This window comes from Pipistrellus hanaki (assembly GCF_964339955.1).
Source record: "Pipistrellus hanaki genome assembly, chromosome: 4".
Classification (NCBI taxonomy): Eukaryota; Metazoa; Chordata; class Mammalia; order Chiroptera; family Vespertilionidae; genus Pipistrellus; species Pipistrellus hanaki.
The window spans coordinates 85,431,411-85,455,582 of record NC_140506.1 but is presented as its reverse complement, the minus strand read 5'-3'; the positions used below and the strand labels follow the sequence as shown (position 1 = coordinate 85,455,582).

The 24,172-nt window shown below is 56.8% G+C and overlaps 1 protein-coding gene across 4 annotated transcripts; it reads right to left on the bottom strand.

Moving 5' to 3' along the window:
* Nucleotides 1-1,414: 1,414 nt before the first annotated feature.
* Nucleotides 1,415-12,454, bottom strand: CARHSP1 (calcium regulated heat stable protein 1). 4 transcript variants are annotated; one of them, XM_084881189.1, is made up of 4 exons: nt 12,327-12,454; nt 4,582-4,746; nt 3,835-3,957; nt 1,415-1,819 (listed from the first exon to the last, which is right to left on the bottom strand). In XM_084881189.1, the coding sequence occupies exons 2-4, from the start codon at nt 4,737-4,739 to the stop codon at nt 1,657-1,659; spliced, it is 444 nt and encodes a 147-aa protein (XP_084737315.1). In that variant the 5' UTR covers nt 4,740-4,746; nt 12,327-12,454; the 3' UTR covers nt 1,415-1,656. The 4 variants fall into 4 exon arrangements, with proteins under 4 accessions (XP_084737315.1, XP_084737314.1, XP_084737312.1 ...); XM_084881188.1 differs by lacking the exon at nt 12,327-12,454 and adding an exon at nt 11,958-12,084; XM_084881186.1 differs by lacking the exon at nt 12,327-12,454 and adding an exon at nt 11,983-12,049.
* Between the last annotated feature and the right edge of the window lie 11,718 nt (nt 12,455-24,172).

Genomic DNA, 24,172 nt, shown 5'->3' with positions numbered 1-24,172 from the left:
TGCAAAGGATTCCACACACACAGGTCACCTCCGAACAGCAGATCCAATCCCAACCCACTGGCAGGCGGAGTCGGGGGATCACACAAAAGACCGGGGGCTCCTGGCAGAAGTGGCTCCAGAAGTGTGGCCTGTACCCAACAGCAGCCTCCAGGGGCCAGCTGGCACACCCAAGGCTCGCGGGAAAAGGCCACCTGGGCCCAGCAGAAGGCGAAGGCAGGAGGCAGAGCTGTGCAAGGGGCACGGCGGGCCAGGAAAAGGCAGATGGAGTCACCTAACTGTGGGGTTTCACTGCACACACGTCATCACACACTTGGTGTTAAACAACTGCGCCAGCCATCAGCCAAGCAGTTCCAGCTCCCACCCTCCGACGAGGCCGTCCCCAGGCTGAACACAAAGCGTCCCCAGAACGCAGACACCTGGGGGCCGGGCCGGGACTGCTTCCCCCACCCCCCACCCCCGGCCCAAAGCCCCGTGTTCAGTCTTCAGTCCAGAACACCCTGTCTGCCCAAAGCCACTTTCCACGCTGACAACTGAACTCCTGACTCCGCACCAGCCACATATTCCAAATGGATTACCCAGCTAATTCTATTTAAAAGCCACAACTACAGCCAAACCAAAGCACAGCACATACACTCCTAGGCCTGTTGACTGGCACTAGCTACAAAGGCTCGCAACACCGGCAGAAAGCGCAAACAGAGCTGGCCCCGGGGAGAGCGGCCGTTACTTTAAAAACCAGAACTCCTAACATTTCTTCACGCCTGTTTTCAAGACAACCCCTTCGCCCAATGTCTTTCTCCAACGTTTGACTTTACCGGGCTGTCAGAAAGCAGGCTACTTACTCTTTTCTGGAAGGATCAGCAGAAAGGTCTGTTTTAAAACAAACACCCTCCCCTCTACACTCCCTCCTCCCTCCCCATCCACCACTAATTAACAAGGGAGGCGCAATGGCTGCTGGGCCTTAATCACTGGGCTTGAAGGCAGGTGGAGAGGACCAGGCTTCTAAGGGTTAGAATTCAGCTCTCAGCACGGCCTCCCCAGATGGAGGGCTACGGGCTCCTGGGAAAACTTTCCCCGAGCCCCAGCTGTGACACCTCCTGCTGCAAAGGCACCTGAGACCCTGAGACCCTCCCACCCCTCTCACCCCGCCCCCCGGAGCCAGCTCCCCTGCAACCAGCCAAGCCTGGAACCAAAAAGCTCTGCCCAGGGCCAGGGAGACACAAGACGGGGGCGCCTGGGTGGGGATTCACGCCGGGAAACACACGGGATCCGAGTGTGTCACCACCCGGCAGAGTCCTGAGCCTCCAACCCCAGGGGGATGGGGATGAGGGGCTCTGTGGGCTGGAGAAACGCCCCCTGACCCACTCCCAGGGCGAGGGTTGCACCCTCTACTCAGCCACCAGCCGGGCGCCTCTCCTTGTTCAATGCTTTTAATACTTTTCAGATGGTGCGGTTGTTGTGATGGTCAGAGGCTGTGCTGGTGGCCCAGACACCCCGTGCCTGCCCCCACCCCCTTCCACCGGGAGATTCTTGAAAGGGACCAGGCTCCCTGCTCGGAAGCCGCATCCGGGGCAGTGGAATGCCATCTCCAGTCCGGTCCTGCCTCCTCCTCTCCGCAGTCTCCCACAAGCCCCGGAGAAGGGGTGCCCCGGGCCTCTCCTAGGAGCTGACGACGTGGCCGGACCAGGTCTCGTGCTTGGTGCCCGGCGCCAGGTGGGTGATGACCACCTCCACGGCCTGCAGCTTCTCGTGCTTGGGCGGGATGGAGCACATCTTGTAGGTGACCTCGTCGCCTTCCACCGGCACGTACTCCCCTTCCACGCTGCGGGGTGGGGAGAAGCACTCAGGCCCAGCACTCGGACGAGCCCCGAGCCGTGGGAGGCCGCGCCCAGGACTCAGCCCCTGCTGGTCAGAGGGCCGCCTGGGCCTGCCCCTCCCACCCTGCCCCCTGCCATCAGTCAGAGGGAGCCACCGTGCCCCAGCCACTCCACTGCCCCAGCCTCTCTCCCCCCTCTCCCTCCGTGCTGCAGGCCCCACACCCCATCAGCGGCTGCCCTGGGACCCCTGACGCTGGGACAGAAGCTCAGCCTGGAGGTGCTCACATGTTACGGGAAGCGTGGGCGACCCGGGGCCTTTTGGACAGAAGAGCCGGGGAGCCAGTCTGAACCAGAGAGACAAACGAGGTGGCCCCACGGGGGATGAGGGATTCCCAGGCACCGGCAGCGCGCCCTCTGTGGGATCACCCAGTACCACCTGCCGAACCCAGGCTGCACCTGCTCTTCCACTCCCCAGAAACGGTGAGCCTTCCAGAAAGACCCTTCGTGCTTAAAGCTCGTTCCAGGAGGGTCCTCTCCCTTGGGGCCATTCCCTGGAAGAGTCCCTCACTTTCTACGGGACCTGAGTCACCCTCCCGGCCCTGGGGTCACGTGATGTGCCCATCTTGACTCCCCCTTGATGAGACCCAGATCTGGTTTGCCTCGATGAGAGAATCACGGAGCAAACGGAGCTTCCCTCTTCCATGTGGCGACCAGGAGCTCAGGAACGCAAGGGCAGCACCTGCCGCAGGACCAGGCACCCTGGGACCTCTCCTTCCGTCCCCGCCTCCACCCCGTGCTCCTCACTCACTGGTTTTTCGTGATGCCCTGAACATATCCTTGTAAACCACCACCAGCCCTTTCTGGGAAGAGGCAGTGCACACCCACTTATGCACTCGCATACATGATACGTTGCTTGAACATCCTAGGTCTACACAGTGCAGGGGGCCTACTTACTAGCAAGACCTGCCGTGTGAGCAGTGGGAGGGGCAATAAAGAAAGGGCAATTCTCTCCATCAGTAGATTCCTATTTCCAAATATATGGCTTCTGCATGCAGGCCGAGGCAAAAGTAGGCTTATCATTCTTCCCGTGGAAAATAAATCATTAATAAGGAATAATACAAGAGTAAACTGTGCTTGGCGCACTCACCGCTGCAAACCTACTTTGGCCCCAGCCCACGCAGAACACAACTCTCCCGCAGACTGACAGAAAAGATCAGGGGGCGCTGAGGCCAAGGGTGGGGTGGGGTAAGGCTGCCAGGTCAGGCCCCCACGCGGCGGAAGGCCGGAAGTGGGACGCAGGCCGCGGGACGCGGGGGCCTGCCTGTGTGGGCCCCGCCCTGGCCCTCCCGGGGCTTCCAGACACTCAGGAAGGAAGGACGTGGTCAGGGAGCCAGTGGCTAGAGGAAGGATCCAGCGCCAGCTTCCCGGATCAGAGGGGTCGGGCAGGAAGCCGCCCTGAGGACAGACACAGGGGTGCCCCTCGCCCTCCACCGGACCAGATACACTCGGGCACTCAGCCCCATCCCACCCCACCCCACCCCAATGGTTACACACACACACACAAACACACACACAAACACACACACACACACACACACACACACACACACACTGTCACCTGCAGCCTCAGCTACACCAGCATCACCAAGTGCGGTCTCACAACCAAAACCAGTTTGGCTCAGTGGTAGAGCGTCGGCCTGCCGGACTCAAAGGTCCCAGGTTCGATTCCGGTCAAGGGCATGTACCTTGGTTGCGGGCACATCCCCAGTAGGGAGTATGCAGGAGGCAGCTGATCGATGTTTCTCTCTCATCGATGTTTCTAGCTCTCTATCCCTCTCTCTTCCTCTTGTAGAAAATCAATAAAATATATATATTTTTTTAAAAAACCACCCTGAACACAGTCACACTGGGTCCCACGTGCCTGGACCCACCCCCTCACCCATCATGGTCACACCCTCTCCCTGCCCCTGAGGAACCGAGACAGGGCCCGCCGGCCCGCCAGCCCAGCCCCCGCACTCACTCGGAGATGTGCAGGAAGATGTCGGGGCCGCCGTCAGCCGGGGTGATAAAGCCGTGGCCCTTGGAGCGACAGAAGCATTTGCACACTCCTTTGTAGATGGGGCCCTGCGAGGCCCTCACCGTCCTGTCGGAGGCGGGAGGGGGAGTGTGAGGGGCCCAGCAGCCCTCCGGACACACACCCGCTCTCCTGGGGCGCACCCAGCTCATCCCAGCCCTGCCCGCCGCTGTGGCCCCGGAGGCCCTGGCACCACTCTGGGGGCCATTCACACGGAACCCAGGAAGACGGACTCCCTGGCGAACTTGGCGATGGTTCTCAGGACTCAGTTTCCCCCATGTGGAGAGAGGGCCTTAGACTAAAAGCTGACGACAGATCCTTAACCAATCAGAGCAGCGGCCTGCACTCACTGGGCCTGAGGTCTGCATCTGCCAGGCACCGTGTGCATCCTCAGCTGCCCCGTGGCAGCCCTGCTCGTGTCCCCATTTTGCAGCTGAGTAGGTTGAGGTCTGATGAGGGAAGAGGCTCTGTGTGGTTAAAGGCCAGCGGTTTCCGACCCGGCAGCGGGGCCTCGCCCCAGCCCGCGACAGGCTCCTGGGGGCCCGGGGCCGCGCCCTCCAGAGTTCGCAGGGCACTCTCCAGTGCTCGCCCTGAGCCCGACCCCACGTCTCCCCCTGTGACAGACAGGGACACTGAGGCACAGCGATGGCCGCCTGCCTCTGGGAGCCTCCCCCAGCCGGCCCCGAGACTCACGCGGAGAAGGTCCTGGTGCGGCGGGTGGGCAGCGGGCTGGGCACCACGTTGCTCCGGAGCGGGGATGGTGAGCGGTTGCGGCCCCGTTGGGTGTCCAGCAGCCCGACCGAAGCCTGGTGGGTGGGGGGCTGTGGTGGCGCAGGAGGCTCAGATGACATGGCTGACCTGGAGAGAGAGAGGGGGCGCTCAGGGGCTCACCCCCCGCAGGGAGGCCCCGGATACATACCCACCCCACATCGGGGAGTCTGCCATCGGAGACCCCTTCCTCACGCTGTGGGATGCAGGTCCCAGCCACGTCTCACAAACTCCCCCCCAAACACGACGGCGGGCCCAGTGGGTCAGGCACCCCCCGCCCCCGCCCCGGGGTCTGCAGCAGCCGGGCCCCCTCTATCACGCTGCTCAGAAAGGCCAGCCGGTACCCATGACAAGGTCGGCGTCGGTCCCCTGTGTGCCTGTGTGTCCTCAGTGCCCAGCACAGCCTGGGGCAGTGAGTAAACACAGTGACAGGAAGTGGGGAAGGAGCCGGGGGGAGGGGGCTTGGAGACAGGCAGGCAGGCCTCGCTCTACGCCAGCCCCTGGACCAGGACTCCAGCCGGAGAAACACTTTCTGGACCCTGCAAGCGCCAGGGGGGAGGAAGAGGGGGAGGCAAAAGAAATAGCTCAGTGTTCATCCAGGAAACTCTGGGACACAAACCAGACAGGCTCAGACACCGAGTCTGGATCGCAGGGCTGTGACCAGCCGGCAGCGAGGGCCGCCTCAAAGGCGGCATGTCCACCGGCCGCTTCCAAAGACCCAGCACCCCGTCTGGGTCACCGGGCTGCCAGGACCGCTGATGACCTGGGTGAGCCCCCAGCATGCATCAGGTGGGAGCAGCGCCGAGGCTGCCTGGCCCGGGACGATTTGCCAAGATCTGGCCGTGGTCACCAGGGAGCACCACAGGGCGACTACAAAGGCGCCCTCTCTAGTGTGGCCTTGGCTCAAGGTCGAGAACAAAGAGCCCAGCCTAGGAGCCGGAGGCCCCGGTACGTCCCTTCCCCTCTGGGGGATGTGTCCCCTCTGCAGGGGGAGCCTCCAGGAAGGCCACGAGGGAGGCCAGGAGCCTGCACCCAGATCTCACCGAGTTCACACACACCGGGGGGGGGGGGGGGCGCAGAAGCTGCCCAAAGGGTACAAGTGCCTCCCACGAGGCTTTCAAGTATAAACTGTGAGTGATCCTTTAAACATCCAGGAGTTTGCCTCACATTCCGGGTTTCCAGCTGCTCGTGAGAAAAACCAGCGGGCGAAGACCATCTGAACCCCCAGGTAGCCACCCCGCTGCCCTCATTTCTAGTAACCATGTGGCCGCAGGGCACCACGGTTTCAAAGTCACCCAGCAATGTCCCCGCTGTCCCCAACCAAACCACCAAACACCGGCCGCATTCCTCTCCCCAAAAACCAAAATCTCTGCCCACACACTCCCTACCTCCCCGCCCCCCCCCACAGCCCGGGGCTCCAGCTGGCTGAGAAGGGGAGCCAGCTGCCTCTGGAGGACTTGCATAGCTACCTCCTGACCCTTCTCTCAGCTGCAGCCACGGCCAGGGAGGACCGGGAGTCCGGGGAGCCCCCACCTCAAAAAGGCCCCGGCTGCTAGGCTGGGGGTCAGGGCTCCAGCGTGACCCACCAGCACAGGTCATAGAGTCCTGGAATGTTCCAACGCACGGGGTTCTGGGAAGGGGCCAGCCCGGAGAAGGGAGGGGAGGGCCCTGCCCCGCCCTCACTCAGGCCGCCCAGGACAGCAGGGGGGACCGTAGTAGCTCGGTGACACCAGGGGGGGGGGAGGCCCTCCCTGTGTCACCCCCCTGTTCCCCCCTCCTTTCCTCGGGGTCAGGCACATCTCACTCCACATTTAAAACGTGAGCTAGCTCCTAAACACCCGGGAGCTTGCCTCCAAGTCCAGGGACCACCTGCCAGCTGTGCCATCTCGGGCACGGCACGCTACTGACCCTCTCTGGGCCTCCTGCTTCCACATCCGGGGATGGAGATTATAATGGTCCCGACTCCCCAAAGGGATCGTGAAGTCGAAATGAAACAATGCACGCTGAGCGCTCGGCACGCCGTCTGCCCCCAGCAAGTGAGCAATACGTGTCAGCTGTAATTGTTGTGTAATAGTCATCACAAAACTACCCAACAGGTGTGTGCCCTGTGCCAGGCCCTGTGCATGGCACTGGAGACAGGGCTCCATGTGGAGCCGGAGAATAAACAGGTAGACCAATATATGAACCAGATCACTGAGATTTCCAAAAGTGAAAATGCACCAGAGATAGAAAGAACGGGGGGGGGGGGGGGCGGGGGGGGCGCTTCCCTAACGAGCTTACAAGCTGGATCCTGAACCATCTGAAAAGCAGGAGGCGGCGGGGCGGGGGGGCTGGGGGGGGGGGCGGGGCGGCGGCTCTTGAGGTCGATGTGGTGGCTCCTGGGGATGGAGAAGGTAAGCGACAGGAGATGGGATGGAAGGGAGGGCAGGACAGCTCAGGAAGCGTTGGGCCTCATCAACATCACATGTGTCTTCCTTTCTTCACACCTATTTGTCTGTCTGTGTGTCTCCATTCCCCTTGCCAAGCCCATCTCCACCTGGGTTAAGGAACCGGGCCAAACTGGGCCCCCCTTCTCTCTCCACCCCTTCTCCTCAACTCCCCCAATACTCCATCCCTCAGAGATGCTGTCAGCCCGTGACCTTGTGAAGTAAGCAACCTGAGGGCAGCACGGGGTCCCCCTGGGTCTCCAGGGCCAGCACTGGGGCTGCCACAGACCAGGGTCCTGGGGACAGTCCAGGGAACGGCCCCGACTCCTTACCCAGCACCGGGCCCAAAGCCGGGCTGGCGAAGGCGGCCACCTTCGTGCTCACCTGGCACTGAAAGCAGGAGACGGGGAAGGGGGTAGGGACGTGCCAGCCCCGGAGACCCAGGAGCCTTAATCACCACCTCCCTGCCGCCGCTCAGGGCCCATCTGAGCTGGAGAGCAGCTGGGGCAGCTGGGGCAGGCCTGGCCAAGGGCCAGCACCCCCACCCACCCCCAATGGGCCTGGGAGGGAGGAGGAGAGAATGGCCTCTGTGTGGGGGAGGCCTCAGTGTAGGTCAAAGTCCAGCTGTAAGGAAAACAGCTGGGGGAGGGAGTTGCCAGTCACCCAAGAGCCAGCTCTGGGGCCCTGTTGCTGCCCCCCCCCCACACACACACACACACATACATACTTGCCCACGTGCATGCAGCAACACCAGGTCCTCCAGCATAGTCTATGCTTCCCGCTGGGCAGCTGTGGTCCCAGGGGTGGCCTCGGAGCATCCCTGAGGGAGGCAGCCCCACTCGGGTGGCCAGCACCCTCCCCCACTCCTGCAGCTGGGACGAGTTTGCACACACACGCTCAGCCTGGCCAGAGGCTCTAGGCCACACCTGGGGTGGGCCCCGGGCCTGCAGCAAACTCAGACCAAATATCATGCCCCAGGCATGTCACAGTGGCTGCTCTGTGAACACACGTGTTTGTGTATCTATGACCTGTGTATATGAGTGTGCACAAGTATGTGTGCTCACTCAGGAGCCATCTGTGCATCTGAACACAGGCATACGAGTGAGCCTGCTCTGACTGATGGCCCAGGCTTGTCACTGCCAGTGTGTGCACACCAGGGGGCCAGGTGGGCTCACCCTGCCCCCCCCACACCCCGGCGCTTGCTACACTGGCATCAGAGGACCCTGAAGAATGTTGCCTCCTAGTCATCTTAGAGTTCCTGGTCACCTGCCATGAACAGGAAAGAAGCTCAGGACAGCACAATCCCTGCCCTCCAACCACCAGGACAAGAACAGAGAACTGGGGCCAGCAGTGCTCTCAGCACTTCGCACGTCTCAGCTCGGTTCATCCCCATTTCGCTGATGGCAAAACTGAGGACAACGTATCAAGTGACTTACCCAAGCTCCCCACCTAATAAGTAAACTGGTGAAACATCACATGATCTCACTCATTTATGGATAATAAAGAGCATTATAAAATGATGAACAAATAGATACAGAGACAGTAAAGCAACAAACAGACTGTCAAATTACAGCGGGGAGGGGAGGGAGATCTGGGGGAGATAAGAGATCAACCGAAGGACTTGTATGCATGCATATAAGCAAAACCAATGGACGAAAAACTCTAGGGAGGGAGGGCATGTATGGGAGGGGGGGGGGGCAATGGTAAGATATGTACACATATAATACCTTAATAAAAAAAATAAAAAAAAGAAAAAGAAAAAAGAAACACACAGTAAGTACATCCAACAGTGGAAAAGCTATGAAGGAAAAGCAAGCGGAGGCGGGGAGTGTGGGTGAGGGGCTGTGTTTTTAAATACGTGCTCCCCCTTCCCCAGACTGCACCCCCGGGTTCTGAAGAGTGCCCAGCCGAGAGAGGGAACCCAGGACCGAAAGGTAGGGAAGCCAGGAAGCCACTCCCAGCCTGCGGGTCCCCAGGGAAAGGTGTGTCAGCAGGCCTGTACCCTGGGAAAGGGCGGAGAAGGGGGCCTCAGCCCAAAATAGCCTGGGAATTTTCCACAGGTCATGCGAGTCCTCCTGGAAGGTTCTGAGAATCCCACTGGCCACCAGGCTCCTTCTCAGCCCACAGATCTGGACACTGGACATCCAACCCTGCAGGTCTCCCCTTAATCCCCCACCCCCTCCTGCCCTCTCAGCCTAAAAGCCACCAGCCCCAGGGCCAAGCCACTGCTGGCAGGAGAGGATGAGTACTAGCCCACACAAAGGGCAGGGGACAGGGGCCCGGAGAACCAGGCACGGGGCATGGGGGCCTGGGGGCATCGAGGCAGTGAAGGTGTGATGTCCACCATCCACTGACTTCTACATCGGGCTCTGTGCCAGCATTTATATACATGAACTAGATTCACCCCCACGTCAGCCCCACAGGGGAGGCACTTTTATCATGCCCATTTTACAGATAGGGAAACTAAGGCACAGGGAGGTTTGAGCCAGCTCTTCTCACACTTGAGTCGACCCGTAAATCTCAGGGATGGAGTGAAGGTTCTGATTCTGAAGGTTGGGGGCTGAGGCCTGAGAGTCTGCATTTCTAAGGTGCACCCAGGGAGGCAGATGCTGCTGGACCACGGGACACAGCGCCTACAGAGCTGGTGGTTCAGGGAAACAGGGTGGTGGGTTGGAGGTGTTGAGGCTCAAAGGGGACGCGGTCCTGAGTGGGTCTGGCTAGGGCCCACCTTCCCTTCTCTCCCCTCTCCTCCCCACCTCCACCCCCCCTGAGCCCCAGCCTGGCAGAACTGAGGGCCTGCAGGCCTAGCAGGGTGGGTCAGCTGAGGCAGGACAGAGGGCCCACAATGAGCCCTATTCCCCTTCATTGTTCCAAAGAGAGCCTGGTTCTGGCGGAGGGATGGGAGGGGGGAGGAGGCGAAGGGAGGAGAAGGGAGCAGTGGGTAGGGAGTAAAGGGTAGAGGGAAAGTGTCAAGCTGAAGGATGAGGGAGCTGGGGGGAGCGGGGGAGGGAATGAAGGGAGAGTCAAGAGGATGTGGCAACAAGAGAAAAATACAAACAGGGCAGGAGGGTGTAGCCCCAGCGCCAGCGTCAGGGGCTGGATGAGAACAGCTGAGCCCCATCCCAGGCAGAGCCCAGCTGGCCTGCGCCTGCCCCCTGGGGCCCGAATGCTGGGAAGAGGTCTCAAATCCCAGGACCAGTGTGCTGGGAACCAGAGGCGGGCCCTCCAGCCCGGCCGCCTGACCCCCCGGAGGGCTCCCACCCCACCCTTCCCAGAGACGGTCACCCAGAGCCCTGACCGCCTAGGACCCGGCCCAGCCCAGCTCAACCCTCACAGCCCTCTGGGAGAGCATAAGCCCTTGCTGGTAACTGAAGCCCGCTCTGCACCCCGCACCTCGAGGCACGCACCCGGGACTGCCATCTTTGCTGCTGGGCCACTCTGCTCTTCACGCCCTCCGTGACCCTGGCACGTGACCTCACGGCTGCACGCCTCAGCTTCCTCATCTGTCCAATGGGACAGTGGCAGTGGTCGCCCCCCAGGCCTGGGGACACTGTGCAGGACACTACACTGGGCTGGGCCCACAGTAGCTGGGCTGCTCATGGTGGAACCATCAGGCACGGGGCCATCTGGAAGGATCCCTCCCATTCCTGTCCCTGCTGGCGGGACACACACCAAGTGCTCTGGCCTTGCCCTCCGTGGGACAAAGAAAATCGGTCCCCTCCCAAGGGAACCCTCCTTCGGCACCACCCCAGGCCCCAGGGACCCCTCAGGATTTGCTGGGCCAGTGGGGGGCCGGAGGGGGAGGGCAGACAGGCCAGCACTGAGAGCAGGAAGTCCTCAGAGGCTCCAGGAGAGGGGAGCAGCAGAGGTGGGGAGGCCCTGGCCTGGAGGGTGGGGGGCTGGGTCCCTTCAGGAGTGGGGAAGCCATTCCGGGCAGAGGGATCTGCAGGGCAGAGGCCCACAGGGAGGGAGGGGTGCGGGCACAGAGGGAGAAGGGAAGGATCCAGTGGGAGACAGCAGGAAGCTATGCTGAGAAGTTTGGCTCTCCATGGCAATGGGCACACCAGTGGGCCATCTGAAGCCTGAGGTTGATTGAAGCCAATTGTTTTTACAAGTTTCCCCTGGCGAACGGATTGGAGGGGCATGACTGAAGGCTAAGAGACTGAGAAATAACAACATAGCAAATAAAAAATGTAACCGTCGCTAACCTTTCTCGGGGCAATGGGTTAGCCATCTCCTTTCATTATCACACATTGCCTTATGGCAGAAAAAATTATATCCCCAGTCTATGGAAGGGGAAACTGAGGCTCCCGGGGGCCCCAGTTTGCAATGAGACACCCCCGCCTAGGAGAACGGAGGCCCTGCCTGAGGCGGGCTGGTCTGCGATCCCCCACCCCACCCCAATAAACACACACACCCCCAATAAACACACACACCCCCAATAAACACACACACACCCAATAAACACACACAATTCCACACCAGTGGGGGGCGGGGGGACCAGGGGGGGGCGGTGGGGGGCGGGGGGACCAGGGGCTTCCTTTTTTTAAAAAGCGAAAAAGAACAGTTCATTTCCGGCCTGCAGACGGGATGCCAGCGAGGCCGGCGGGGAGGGAGGCGGCGGGCGCGGGTGAAGTTTTCGGCTCCGCCTCGGGGGCCCCCCATCCGGGCGCCAACACGCTCGGCGCCCGCCCGCCCGGCGAGCCCTCCCCCGCGGCGGCCAATCGCGCGCCGCCAGGCCGGCTCCCCCGCCGGGGCTGGCGGCGCTCCCGCCGCCGAACCCGCAGCTGGCGCGGCCGGCCCGCCTCCCGGAGCGGCGTCCCCCTTACCCCCGCTCCCCCCGCCCGCGTCTCGCCCCGCCGCACCACCCGTCACCTCGTCCACGCTCCAGGGCGCACACCCGAAAGCCAGGGGAGGTTCCCCGGACGCACAAAACAGGTGGCCAGGCGGGAAGGGCTCCCCGACGCCGATCGGCTCCCCGGCCCGCCAGCCGCGGCCACCCCCACCCGTCCCCGGGGAGCAGGAACTCGCCCTCCCCAAACAGGCCTCGCGCCCGAAGGTTTCCTAGGAGCCAGGGCGTCCCAGCCCCGAGCCCCCTGCAGGCGAGCCAGGAGACCCTGCAACGGGGGGGTGAAGGGAGGAGCATGGGCGCAGAGCAGCCCAAGTCCTATCCGGGAAGCTCCCGTGCCTCCGGCCGGGGGCACCCGCCACCCCCTCCCGGGGTCCCCGAAGAAGGTCCCCTACCTGGCGACCTGCTGCTGCTCTCCGCCTGCGGCCGGGCTCCGTCTGCCAGAGCTGGGCTGCGGAGGGGGCGTGGCCGAGGGGCGGACCCGCGGAGGTCCCGCCCCCAGGGACTGCCAGCCAATGGCGCGGCGCCGGGGCCTGGGACGGCGGGGGCGGGGGCGGGACGGATGGGCGAGGACAGCTCCGACGGACCTTTGTGTCCCCGCGCAGGACCGGCGGGAGCGCTGGGCGCACGCCGGGGACTGCACCGCCCCTACTACCCCCGCGCGGGGGCGGAGGGCAGTGCCGGCCTGTGCCGGCCCCGCGGCCGGAAAGCTCCCCGGAAAAGCGGGAAAATCCGATCTTGGAGCCTGCAAGTCCGTCTCCTAACCCAGCGGGTCCGGTCCGGCCGCCATCTGATCTTCGCTCCGGAATCCGGATGGGCCTGGAGCGCTTTAGGAAAGAGTTGGAGGAATGGCAGGAATGGAGAGGCCAAGGGGAGGAAAGGAAAACAGAAAAGAAAGAAAATGCAAAGAAAGAAAGCGAGGGAAAGCTGTTGGTTTTGTTTTGTTTTTTATTCGTTTTATTCTAATCTTTCCCCCCACTCCCCCAGGAAGGAAGAGAGAGAGATAGAAACATCAGTGATGAGAGAGAATCATTGATCAGCTGCCTCCTGCACGCCCACACCTGAGATTGAGCCGCAACCTGGGCAGGTGCCCCAGACGGGAACTGAACCCAGGACCCTTCAGTCTGCAGACCTGTGCTCTATCCACTAAGCCAAACCAGCTAGGGCTCATTTTATTCTTAATTCCCCTCCCTCCTTGACTCTGGAGGTAAAAAGTGTTATTCTCCTTTTACTGGAGAGGAAACGAAAGCACAGGGAGAGGAGTGACCAACACCAAGACACCGCAAGTTTGAAACAGCCCCTGAGCTCAGACTTGGGATGGTAGATGAAGGACAGGGAAGTAGGGAGGTAGCCTGCAACTGTCCTGGGACCACAGGGCCCAGGAGAGAGGTGGCCCTGGGGTCTCTGCAGGAGCCCACCAGCTCTGCCTGCCACTCATCTCTCTCCTTCCCCGTCCGGAGCACACTGACCATTGAAGACAGAGAACTCCACCAGGAGCCAAGTAGGCCGGCACCTTGAACGTAGACTTCTCAGCCCCAAAAACTGTGAGAATACACTTCTGTTGTTGAAGCTGCCCAGTCTGTGGTATTTTGTTATGGCAGCCAGAAGAGACTAAGGCTGTCCCTCTTTCTTCCTTCTCTCCCCAAACCCTTCTCAGCTCCCCAGTCAGGTGACGCCTCTCAGGGCTTCACGTCCTAGTTTGGGGCAGTTCCAGTTTGCAGTCACTCACGGTGTGTTGTCCATGCCGGGCTCTGGGTCGGGCGCTGCGCACCCAGTCCCCACCCCAGAGGAGCTGCAGCCTGGTGAAGTGGCAGACAGGTTGATAACCGATAACCAATCACCAGGATGCCATGTGGTAGGCTGGATAAGCCTGCAAAGCCCACTGAGTGGCCCGCCCTCAGGCCAATCATTCCAGACTTGCTCTGAGGGAGTTATCTCCCAAGTTGCCATGGTTTAAGCCTCCTGCAGCCAGTGACATCAGTCCACATGTCCACCCTGGCTCATACTACTGGCCTCAGACAAGGCTTTGAGGCAACAGCTAATGAAGAGATCTGGCCTATTTCTGCCCCATGAGGACCAATCTGCCAATCAGCCAGCCATCTGACAAACACTTATTGGATATGCACTCTGTTCCAAGCCCCGGACTGAAAACCCACACTGGTCCTGCGCCTTGGAGTATTACACTCTTACAGGAGGCAGATGTTAAACTGGTAACCACACAATGGTATAAAAGCCCATTGTGCCCACAGCAGGGACGGGCACCATGCTGGGGGAGCCAGAGGGGCTTCTCTGGAAAGTGCTAATGGATCTGAGGTCTTCCGGAAGATCAGGAATTAAACAAAGGAAAGGACATTCCCAAGAGAGTCTACCAGAGCATGTGAAAAGGTGAGAGAGCATGTAGGATGAGTTGGCAGTGGCCAGAATGGGCCAAATGTATGAGTCTCAATTAGAGAGCTTCATCTTTAAGAGTGATGGCAGCCAGGTAAGGGCTTACCGCAGGGAAGAAGTGGAGACTCCTCTCTCCAAAATGCACGACCCATCGATCTCCTGTCCCCATTCCTTCTCACTGTGACTGGGCCCTATACTCTCATCAGGAGCAGCAACCTCCACCCATCCCTTCGCCTCACTCCAATTTTCTGTGCAGCAGCCAGAGTGATCTTTCAAAGCCCAACCATTTTAAAAGAAAAAAAAATATTCATGCTACTTGGTAAGGCAGACTTTATTCTGGACTATCACAATAGGTGCCGGGGTTCTTGTTCCAGCATTACAAATGGCTCAGCAATCTGGAGAAAGGCTGTGTGTAGATTAAATAAGAGTCCAGAGATGAAAGATAATTTTGAAAGGCATTGGGGGTCAGAGGAGCTTTAGCTAAAGGAGCTAAAGTTCTGCCAAGACTGGTTTGGCTCAATCGATAGAATGTCAGCCTGTGGACTGAGGGGTCTCAGGTTCAATTCTAGTCAAGGGCATGTACCTTAGTTGCGAGCACATCCCCAGTGGGGGATGTGCAGGAAGCAGTTGATCGATGTTTCTAACTCTCTCTCTCCCTTCCTCTCTGTAAAAAATCAATAAAATATATATTTTAAAAAATAAAATAAAGGAGCTAAAGTTCTAAGTTCTTAGTTCTCCTTGTCTCAGGACCCCTGCTTTTTATTAACACAATTTTTCCTAAGGCAAGGTGGAGAGAATACACTTCAAAGGGTAGGGTACAGAAGCATTGTCAGATTGGGGAATACTCTACAGCTGTTCAGGTGTTTGGCCAACAGGAGGCAATAACATGTAGATTGAGATGACCTGAGCTGTCTGATAGCAAACAATTATCCTTTTCAGGTTTGGGGGAAGTGCCTTTTAGCCATTCCAGCAGGTGATTACATATGTGACTTAGCCCTTGTTGAGCCCCCAAGTTTCATCAACCTTTGACGAAACTCTTGTAATTATGACATTCTGAAATTGGCTTGCGGCATATAGGGAGTACTGCGTGGGGTTTTGCAGCAAGGGAGAGAGATTGCACTCAACTCCATATACAATAAGGGAAAGTGGGAATTTATACTCAAGGAGCTTGGCGGGGACGGGGGGCGCGCGTTACTGAGGGGAAACATCTGGCTAAATGGGCCTAGCAGGATTCTTGCAGAAGGCAGGCCAGTGTGCTCAGACATCACCTGGAGGTTGGTGGGAGATAAGGAACTTGGTCAAATATCAAGGGTGACCATTTATTGAGGGTGAGGGATTCTGGCCAACCAACTTAAGAGGACTCTTGCTAAAACTGGACTGTACAAGGATAAAGACAGGAGCCCAGGATGAAGCAGAGGGTTCAAAGAAGCCAGCCTAAAGTTTGGTCAAGAAGAGACTCTTTAGCCCTGGCTGGTTTTCTCAATGACAGCCCTCCTCCTCCCCCCTCTTCCCCCCACTTCCCCCCCACACACACACTTGAGCATCTCAGGTTCAATTCCCCGTCAAGGGCACCATACTTGGGTTGCAGGCTCCATCCCCAGCTCTGGTCAGAGTGTGTGCAGGAGGCAACCAATTAATGTGTTTCTCTCACATCAAAGTTTCTCTCCCTCCATCTCTCTCTCTCCCTTTCCCTCCCTCCACCCTCCCTTCCACTCTGTCTCTAAAAAAAAAGGGTGGGGGGGGGGGGGAGCCATAACCCATTTGGCTCAATGGATAGTGTTGGCCTGCAGACTAAAGGGTCCCAGGTTCAATTCCGGTCAAGGGCATGTACCTTGGTTGAGGGCACATCCCCAGTAGGGGGTGTGCAGGAGGCTGCTGATCGATGTTTCTCTCTCATCAATGTTTCTAACTCTATCACTCTCCCTTCCTCTCTGTAAAAAATCAATAAAATATATTTTTTTAGAGGGGAGGGGGTGATATTCTCGGGTAAGGATTAACAAAACAAAAAAAGGAGAAGCTATTTATGTATGTATAAACTGTCTCCATGTCTCTCCTGTGCTCAAAACCCTCCAGTGACTCCGTATTGCTCTTTAAATAAATCTGCTGTACCACTCCAGATTTGACTTAGCTGACTATGAGAAGCTCCAGTGAGACGGTGCGAGGTGGAGGTGGCTATCTGTGCCGCGTGAAAGAGGCCTCGGTTTGCAGTCCTCACACTTGATGTCTCCTGCGTCCTCGCTCCAGCATCCTTCACCATTGGCCTCTGGTGGTCTCTGCGGCCGGGGTTCCAACCGCACACAGCAGCAGCTTTATTGGGAGGGGAGAGGCAAAGGAGCGTCTTCTCGTCTCTAGGGTCTCAACCCCGTTGACCAGTGAGCCCCACCACGCTCTGGGCTCCCCTTAGAGTTCTCATCTAACCTCTCGTCCCTGTGCCTCCCAGTTCACCTCTGTCTCCCAATGGCCACAGCTCTGGGAACACAGAACATCAAGTGTCGGGCCCAGCAGGCGCCTGCAGTGCCCAGCCCCGCACAGAGGCCCTGTGAGCAGGCTTGCATCATGTGTGAAGCCACTTCCTGCAGCATCTTCTCCATACACAGAAATGCTGACCTGGGAACTGGAGGGAACTGGTCTGAGGGCTTCCTGTAGGAAATGCCAAATGGAGTCTCCTCAGGTGGGAGGGGCATTCCAGGCAGAGGATCAGCAGAACTGAAGGCCACGTCCCTTCCCCCCTCCCTCCCTCCCAGCTCCAGGAGGTGCTGCCACCCCCAAGGGGGTGCTTCGGGCATATGGTAGGGCCTCCACAATCATCCCAATGACGGGGGGGTTTACTCCTGGCACGGAGAGCAGGGGCGTGGCTGTGGAGGGGAGGCAGTGCAGTCTTAATGAAGAATCACCCACAGAGAACAGCTTCCAGCGCCCCCACACCGTCAGTGGGACACCTAGAACTGTCCCCCCGCCCCACACAAGCGCAGGCTCAATCACATCAATATCCCAACATCCCATCCACGGAGGAACCTACACATCGTTCACGGGCCCTCCGCCCCGCCTGCTCTGCCCAGTTCCTGCTGCTCAGGTCAGACAAATATCTGGCGTCACTTCCTGTTTCCTCCTCGTTCTCCCATCGTGTCGGGAAGCCACTGTGTGTTTCTGGAACATGTTCTGGTGAAAGGGCGGAGGCCCCATCCAGCTGTGCTGAGCTAGGTGTGCAGGCTCTGGGGACAGGTGGCGAGTGACTAGACTCTGCCACATCCAGACCTGGGGTATTCTTCCCAGAAAGCCTCATTATGGCCGTTACACCCGATTAGGGGACCCTCTGCCCACCCTGAGCCAAAGGTAGTGCCCTTCGGATCAGCCTGCCCCATCCATCCTCCTTCTTTGCCATCGTTTCACTCTCCTCCCCATATGCTGTGTCTGGCATCTGCCTCCCCCACTAAAATATGAGCTCCCAGGCCAGGCACCTCGTCTGCCTTGCTTGGTTTCCTAGGCTGACACATAGTACGTGTTCACGTTGAAGAAACAAGGGTCTGTCGCTGATGAGGGACCAGGCATGAGACCCAGTTTTCCCTTCTGGAGAACTGTGCTCAGAGAGCCTGCAGGCGAGAGGGAGCTGAACCCTTCCCCCTGGGCTGGTGGGGAGACCCGGGATGGAGCGGATCCTGCCTCAGCCCTCGTCCCCCCGGGCTGACCCCATGTGGGCAGCTCTTGTAGCTGGAAGCTGCTCGGGGTGAGGTCCACGGGTGACTGGCTGAAGGGGGGGAGATGGACCCAGGAGCACCCCCGCCCCCGTGTGAGCACTCCCCACACCCAGACACTCCTTCCACACACCCCTCCCACATGGACACACACACACACACACACATACACACACGCCTCCACATGCATACCTGCATCCAATGAATAGCCCACACAGCTACTCATGAATACACACGTCTCCCCACACACCACCAGATGCAAACACCACAGGTGGAAACATGCACACCCACCCCCTCCATCACACAGCGCCTGGCTCAGACCAGACCCCAAGCGCTCTCTCGGTCTAGAAACAGGCAGGCCTCGGGGTGGGGGTGTCAGAGAGTTCTGGGGGCAGGAATGGATGGCCCCGGGAAGGGGTAGCCCTGTCACCCTCCTCCACCCCCTCTCCCCAAGTAAGCATGGGGCTCGCTCACCTCCCGCCCAGCTCACCGCTGGGAGGAAGAGAAAGCAGACAGGGTGGTTGGCGGAGCTGGAAATTCCGCCCAGGGCTCCCGGCTCCCCACGCACCTGGGGCAGGTGGAAGGAACTCACTGATGGGCAGGAGGAGAGGGAGGGTGGGACCCAGGGAAAGCCCAGCCCCTCAGCAACCCATTCCTCCTCCCCGCGCACCTGCCCAATAACTACAGTTACAGTTCATCCCTCTGGCTTCCTTCCTTATCACATCGCCTCCCTGGGAGCCAGGCCCTCTGGGAAGAGAGGGTGAACAGGAAGGAAAAAATGTCCCATCCCATCTTCCCCTTAAGCAGCCCAGCTTCAGAGTCTTCCTTATTTCTCTAGAAAGCATAGCCCAGAGAGGGTGAGTGAAGTGCCCAGGGTCACACAGCAAGAACGAACCAGGGGAGCTGCCAACACCAGGCTCGTTCCCTTCCCAGGATGGCCTGCCCCCTGCTCTGGCTTTCATGACTCTGCTGACTTAATTTATTATTGTCACGGTTATTACTATTACTAATGGCTAACTCATTCAAGCTTTCTACATGGCAGGCACAGGGCTCAGTGTTTCATATGGATTCCTTTCATTCATCTTTAGTGAGCACCTCCTATGTCCCAGGCTCTGTGCTGGGTACTGGGGAGAGAGCTGTGAACAAAGTCGGGAAGGATCCTCTCTTCATGGAGCTGACGTTTTGAGGGTAATGGATGATGATCAAGTAAACTACCGTGTTTCCCCGAAAATAAGACATCCTCCGAAAATAAGACCTACTTACAGGTTTCCTTCTGAGTGAAATATTATATAAGGCATCCCCCCGAAAATAGGGCCCCCCCCTAGGCTAAACATGAGAGATTTGGTCCACTGATTCTGAAAGAAATGGAGTCACAGGAAATTCAGGAATTGGATTGTTATGATGATGTTCCAGAAGATGATGACATGATTGTCATTGAATAAATGAGTAAATTCTTTTTTTAAAAAATATTTTTTATTGATTTTGTACAGAGAGGAAGGGAGAGAGATAGAGAGTTAGGAACATCGATGAGAGAGTCATCGATCAGCTGCCTCCTGCATACTCCCTACTGGGGATGTGCCCGCAACCAAGGTACATGCCCTTGACCGGAATCGAACCCAGGACCCTTCAGTCCCCAAGCCGACGCTCTATCCATTGAGCCAAACTGGTCTCGGCAAATTCTTTTTTTTTTTTTAATTTTATTTTATCATTTTTTAAAATATATTTTATTGATTTTGTACAGAGAGGGAGAGAGATAGAGAGTTAGAAACATCAATGAGAGAGAGTCATCGATCAGCTGCCTCTTGCACATCCCCCCACTGGGGATATGTCCGCAACCAAGGTACATGCCCTTGACCGGAATCGAACCCGGGTCCCTTCAGTCCCCAAGCCAACGCTCTATCCATTGAGCCAAACCGGTCTCGGCTCAGCAAATTCTTGATACTGTAGGATTCACAGTTTGTCTGGTTTGTGTTGACAACTACCGTACTACCGTACTGTATACAGGTAATAAATTTCCTTTATTTTCATTTAACAATAAATGAGTACCGTATTCTTCTTCATGAAAAAATAAGACATCCCCTGAAAATAAGACCTAGCGCAACTTTGGGAGCAAAAATTAATATAAGACACTGTCTTATTTTCGGGGAAACAGGGTAGTACACGAACCCAATCATTCCAGATAGAAGTAACGTGTCAAAATGGAACCTGGTAGCCAAAACCGGTTTGGCTCAGTGGATAGAGCCTCGGTCTGTGGACTGAAAGGTCCCAGGTTCGATTCAGGTCAAGGGCATGTACATTGGTTGCGAGCACATCCCCAGTAGGGGGTGTGCAGGAGGCAGCTGGTCGATGTTTCTCTCTCATTGATGTTTCTAGCTCTCTATTGTTCTCCCTTCCTCTCTGTAAAAAATCAATAAAATATATATATTTTTAAATGGGACATGGTAGTTATGGGAGAGTGAGGGTGGCTCCTCCTGCCCAGGGTCTCTGGCCGCCCTCCAGGAGGAGTGGCATGAGAGCTAAGAGTTTGACGACTGACGATGAACATGAACCGCGCGATACCTTGGGAAGGAGCACTCCTGGCACGGGGCGGACAGCACGTGCCAATGCCCGGGGGCAGGACGGAACACACAGAAAGGAGGCGTGTGTGAAGGATCAGCCAGTGAGGTCAGCCTGTCTCACTGTTCCTAACACTCAGCAGGAAGCATTGTTAGTACCAGGTCTATTTTGCCGAGGGGGAAACTGAGGCCTGCCTGGGGCCTCGCAGCTGGGAGTGACAGCCCATGCTCTGACCACCTGCTTTCTCCTCTCTGCCAGGCCTGACGGCAAAGGTTATAACTAACAATTAACAACATCCTCCGGAGCCCTGAGCCCTGCAGAGAACTGGTCCTCACGGAAGAGGCCCAGCAAGAGCCCAGCCAGGTCTCATGGCTCCCCCAGCGGCCCTGTGTGTGGGTGCAGAGAGGATGGGTCCTAACCTGGCTCCCCCACAGCCCTGCCGTGTGACCTTGTGCTGGCCTCAAGCCCTCTCTTGACGCCTCATTCCTTCCACCTGGCCTGAAGGAGACAGCGTGGGACAGGAGTCCTCAGCCCCAGGACAGGATGGAGGAGCACTCTTAAAAGGAGGGGAGCAGGGGCGGTCCTGCTGCCTGGGTCCCCGCCCAATATGGGAACCTCTCAGCCCAGCAGGCCCCAAAGGGATAAGGTGAGGCTGGCTCACGCAGCCTGGTGCTGCCCCCTGGTGGCCATATCCGGGATGGTGGGGGAGCCCAAGCACATCATCCATCAGCCATTCATTCATTCACCCTCTGAGTGTCCCATTCAGACGCTGCAGCCAGGATCCTAGCCCTGGGCTAGGAGGACCATCATCCTCCAAATTCCCAAAGAAGGCAGTCTCCAACCCCACCCCAAGATGTGTAACCACAAGTCTGCACAAGGACCGCGAGCGGGTCCTGGAGTGAGATATCCAGGGGATTTGAAGCTAAATGGGGCTGGGCTCTGATGAGTGGGTCATGCAGCTCTTCATTCATTCATTTGTTTGTTCATTCACTAGTTCATGCATTCACACATTGAACCTCTATTCATTGAGCGCCTCCTCCATGCCGGTGCCGGGGGAAGCAGCACACCACACCAATACATTCCGGGGTGTGGACGCCGGGGATATTGGTAAGGAGTTGGAGGGAAGGGCAGGGGTCGGCTGGAAGAAGGTCAGCTGGAGCCAGGCATTCCTTTTCCCGGGAAAATGATGCCTTTGTGGGAATCAGGAAAGGGCTTCCTCAAGACATGTTCCCCTCTTCAGCTGAAAATGGTGTAAGGGCGTGTGGGTCTATGGCGCCGGGTACAAGTGGCCGCCGGGCACGCCTGCCTGCACACCGCCCCCTCCCTTCCCCGGTGGCACCTTTGCCTTGATCACGCCTCACAGCTTAGCCTGTGCTAGACCTTCACATAAATAGAATCACAGAAGACCTACTCTTTTATGTCAACTTTCTTCTTTTTAAATATTTTGTAATTGATTTCAGAGAAGAAGGGAGGAGACACAGAAATATCAATGATGAAAGAGAATCATGGATCAGCTGCCTTCTGCACGCCCCACCCTGGGGATCCAGTCCACAACCCAGGCAGTGCCCTGACAGAGAATTCAACTGTGACCTCCTGGTTCACAGGTCGACGCTCAACCACGGAGCCACACCAGCACATTTTTTTAGATATATTCATCTTGCTGAGTACATCAGTAATTGGTTGTCTTTATTACTGCACAGCAATCCTTGGTGTAAATATGCAGTCTGTTTATTCACTCACCTGTTGACAAATATTTGGGTTGTTTCTAAATTTGGGGTATCATGAATTTTCTCATGTGGGTCTCTTTGAACACATGTTTTTATTTCTTTTCTCTCTTTTTTGTATATTGCCCTTCCTATGTTTTCTTCTGTGAAGTGTCTGTTCTGATCTTTTGCCCACTTTTAATATTGCATTTTTTAAATAACTGCTTCTGAGTGGAAGGAGATCTTTTATATTCTGGATACCTGTGCTTTTTGTCACACATATGGACTGCAAATATTTTCTTCCAGCCATGGCTTGCCTTCTGTTTTCTCTGCGGTGTCTTTTAAAGAGCTGGCTCTCAGCTCTGATGAAGTCATTTTTTCAGGTTTTTCTTTTATGGCCTGTGCTCTGTGTCCCCTGTAAGAGATCTTTTTTTAAAAAAAATAATAATATTTTTTATTGATTTCAGAGAGGAAGGGAGAGACAGAAACATCAATGATGAGAGAGAAACATCTATCGGCTGCCTCCTGCACGCCCCACACTGGGGGATAGAGCCGCAAACCTGGACATGTGCCCTGACTAGGAACCCAACTGTGACCTCATGGTTCATGGGTCAACGCTCAACCACTGAGCCACACTGGCTGAGCCCCTATAAGAAATACTGATAAATAATCACATGTTTTTTGGGGTTGCTTTCGGTTTTTCAGTGTTGCTTTGCTCTTTTTTACATACTTTCTTTGTAATTAGAAAAAATGTGATATAGTTCCAAAGTCAACTCAATAAAGCAAAGTATATTTAGAGAGGGCCTGCTTTCACTACTCTCTCCCTCACACCAGCCACTTTAGTTTTCTTATTAATCCTTCCTTTGTTTCTTCTTGGAAATTATAGACCTCCTTCCCTGTTTCCTTAAACAGACAGTAGCACTATATTTATCTATCTATCTATCTATCTATCTATCTATCTATCCATCTACCTATCTATCTATATATGTATTTATATTACCTATCTATCTATCTATCTATCTCCTCCATATAAGAACAACTAACAAGATATATATACTCATATATCTTGTTAGTTGTTCTTAGCACTCTATCCTGGAGAGACTATGTCACAATATATGGACATTTCCCGCTTTTTCTTTTTTTCCCTCCTTCCTCTCCTTAACCCCCCTCCAATCTTTCTCTCCCTTCTTCACTCCCCTCTCACCCTGTATTTTTCGTAGCTGAAGAGTTGCTATACATAGAGACATTTTTAGTTTTTGTCTAGTGTTTGCTGCTGCCTTGAAGAGCCCTGTGTTTGCATCATTTGACATTTTGCCCTTGGGATGGATTTCTAGAAAGAACTACTAGGTCAACTGATCCCACACCTGCAACTCTGCTAGAGATTGCCCCAGCTCTTGGCTGCTGCCAGCTTGACGGCCCTGCGGCTACCCCGGACGTTCCCCAGAACAGCGTGGCGCCACGAGCAGCCACGGGGAACACTGTCCAGGCGCACACATCCTGCGCTCTCCCTGGCTGACCCAGCGGAGGCGCCGAGCCAGCGCGCAAGGTCAGGGAGCATCTATTCGGGGCTCCTCAGGCCGTTAATCACAGTGACCACGCTGCCTTTGGGGCTGCACCTGGAGGGACCCCACAAGGTGGCTGTTATTATCCCCATTTCACAGATGAGTCAGCTGGGGGTGGAGGTCAGAGAAAGTGAGGAAATCGCACAAGCTCACAGCTGAACAAGCAGGAGAGGCAGTTGAGGAGGTCTCACACACACACACACACACACACACACACACTATACACTGTAGTACATAGGTGTACATGTATACACGTGTGTGAATACTTTAGATCTGTGTTCACACATCTGTACATAGGCAGACCCTATGTATACATATTAACTGTATGCACATACCTACA

Bases quoted from the DNA above. Each gene is read 5' to 3' on its own strand.
- CARHSP1 (XM_084881189.1), bottom strand. From the start codon at position 4,739: ATGTCATCTGAGCCTCCTGCGCCACCACAGCCCCCCACCCACCAGGCT. The intron at 3,958-4,581 runs GTGAGTCTCGGG...CGCCTCCGACAG, and splicing joins CGCACCAGGACCTTCTCCGC to GACGGTGAGGGCCTCGCAGG. The intron at 1,820-3,834 runs GTGAGTGCGGGG...CCCACCCCGCAG, and splicing joins ATCTTCCTGCACATCTCCGA to CGTGGAAGGGGAGTACGTGC.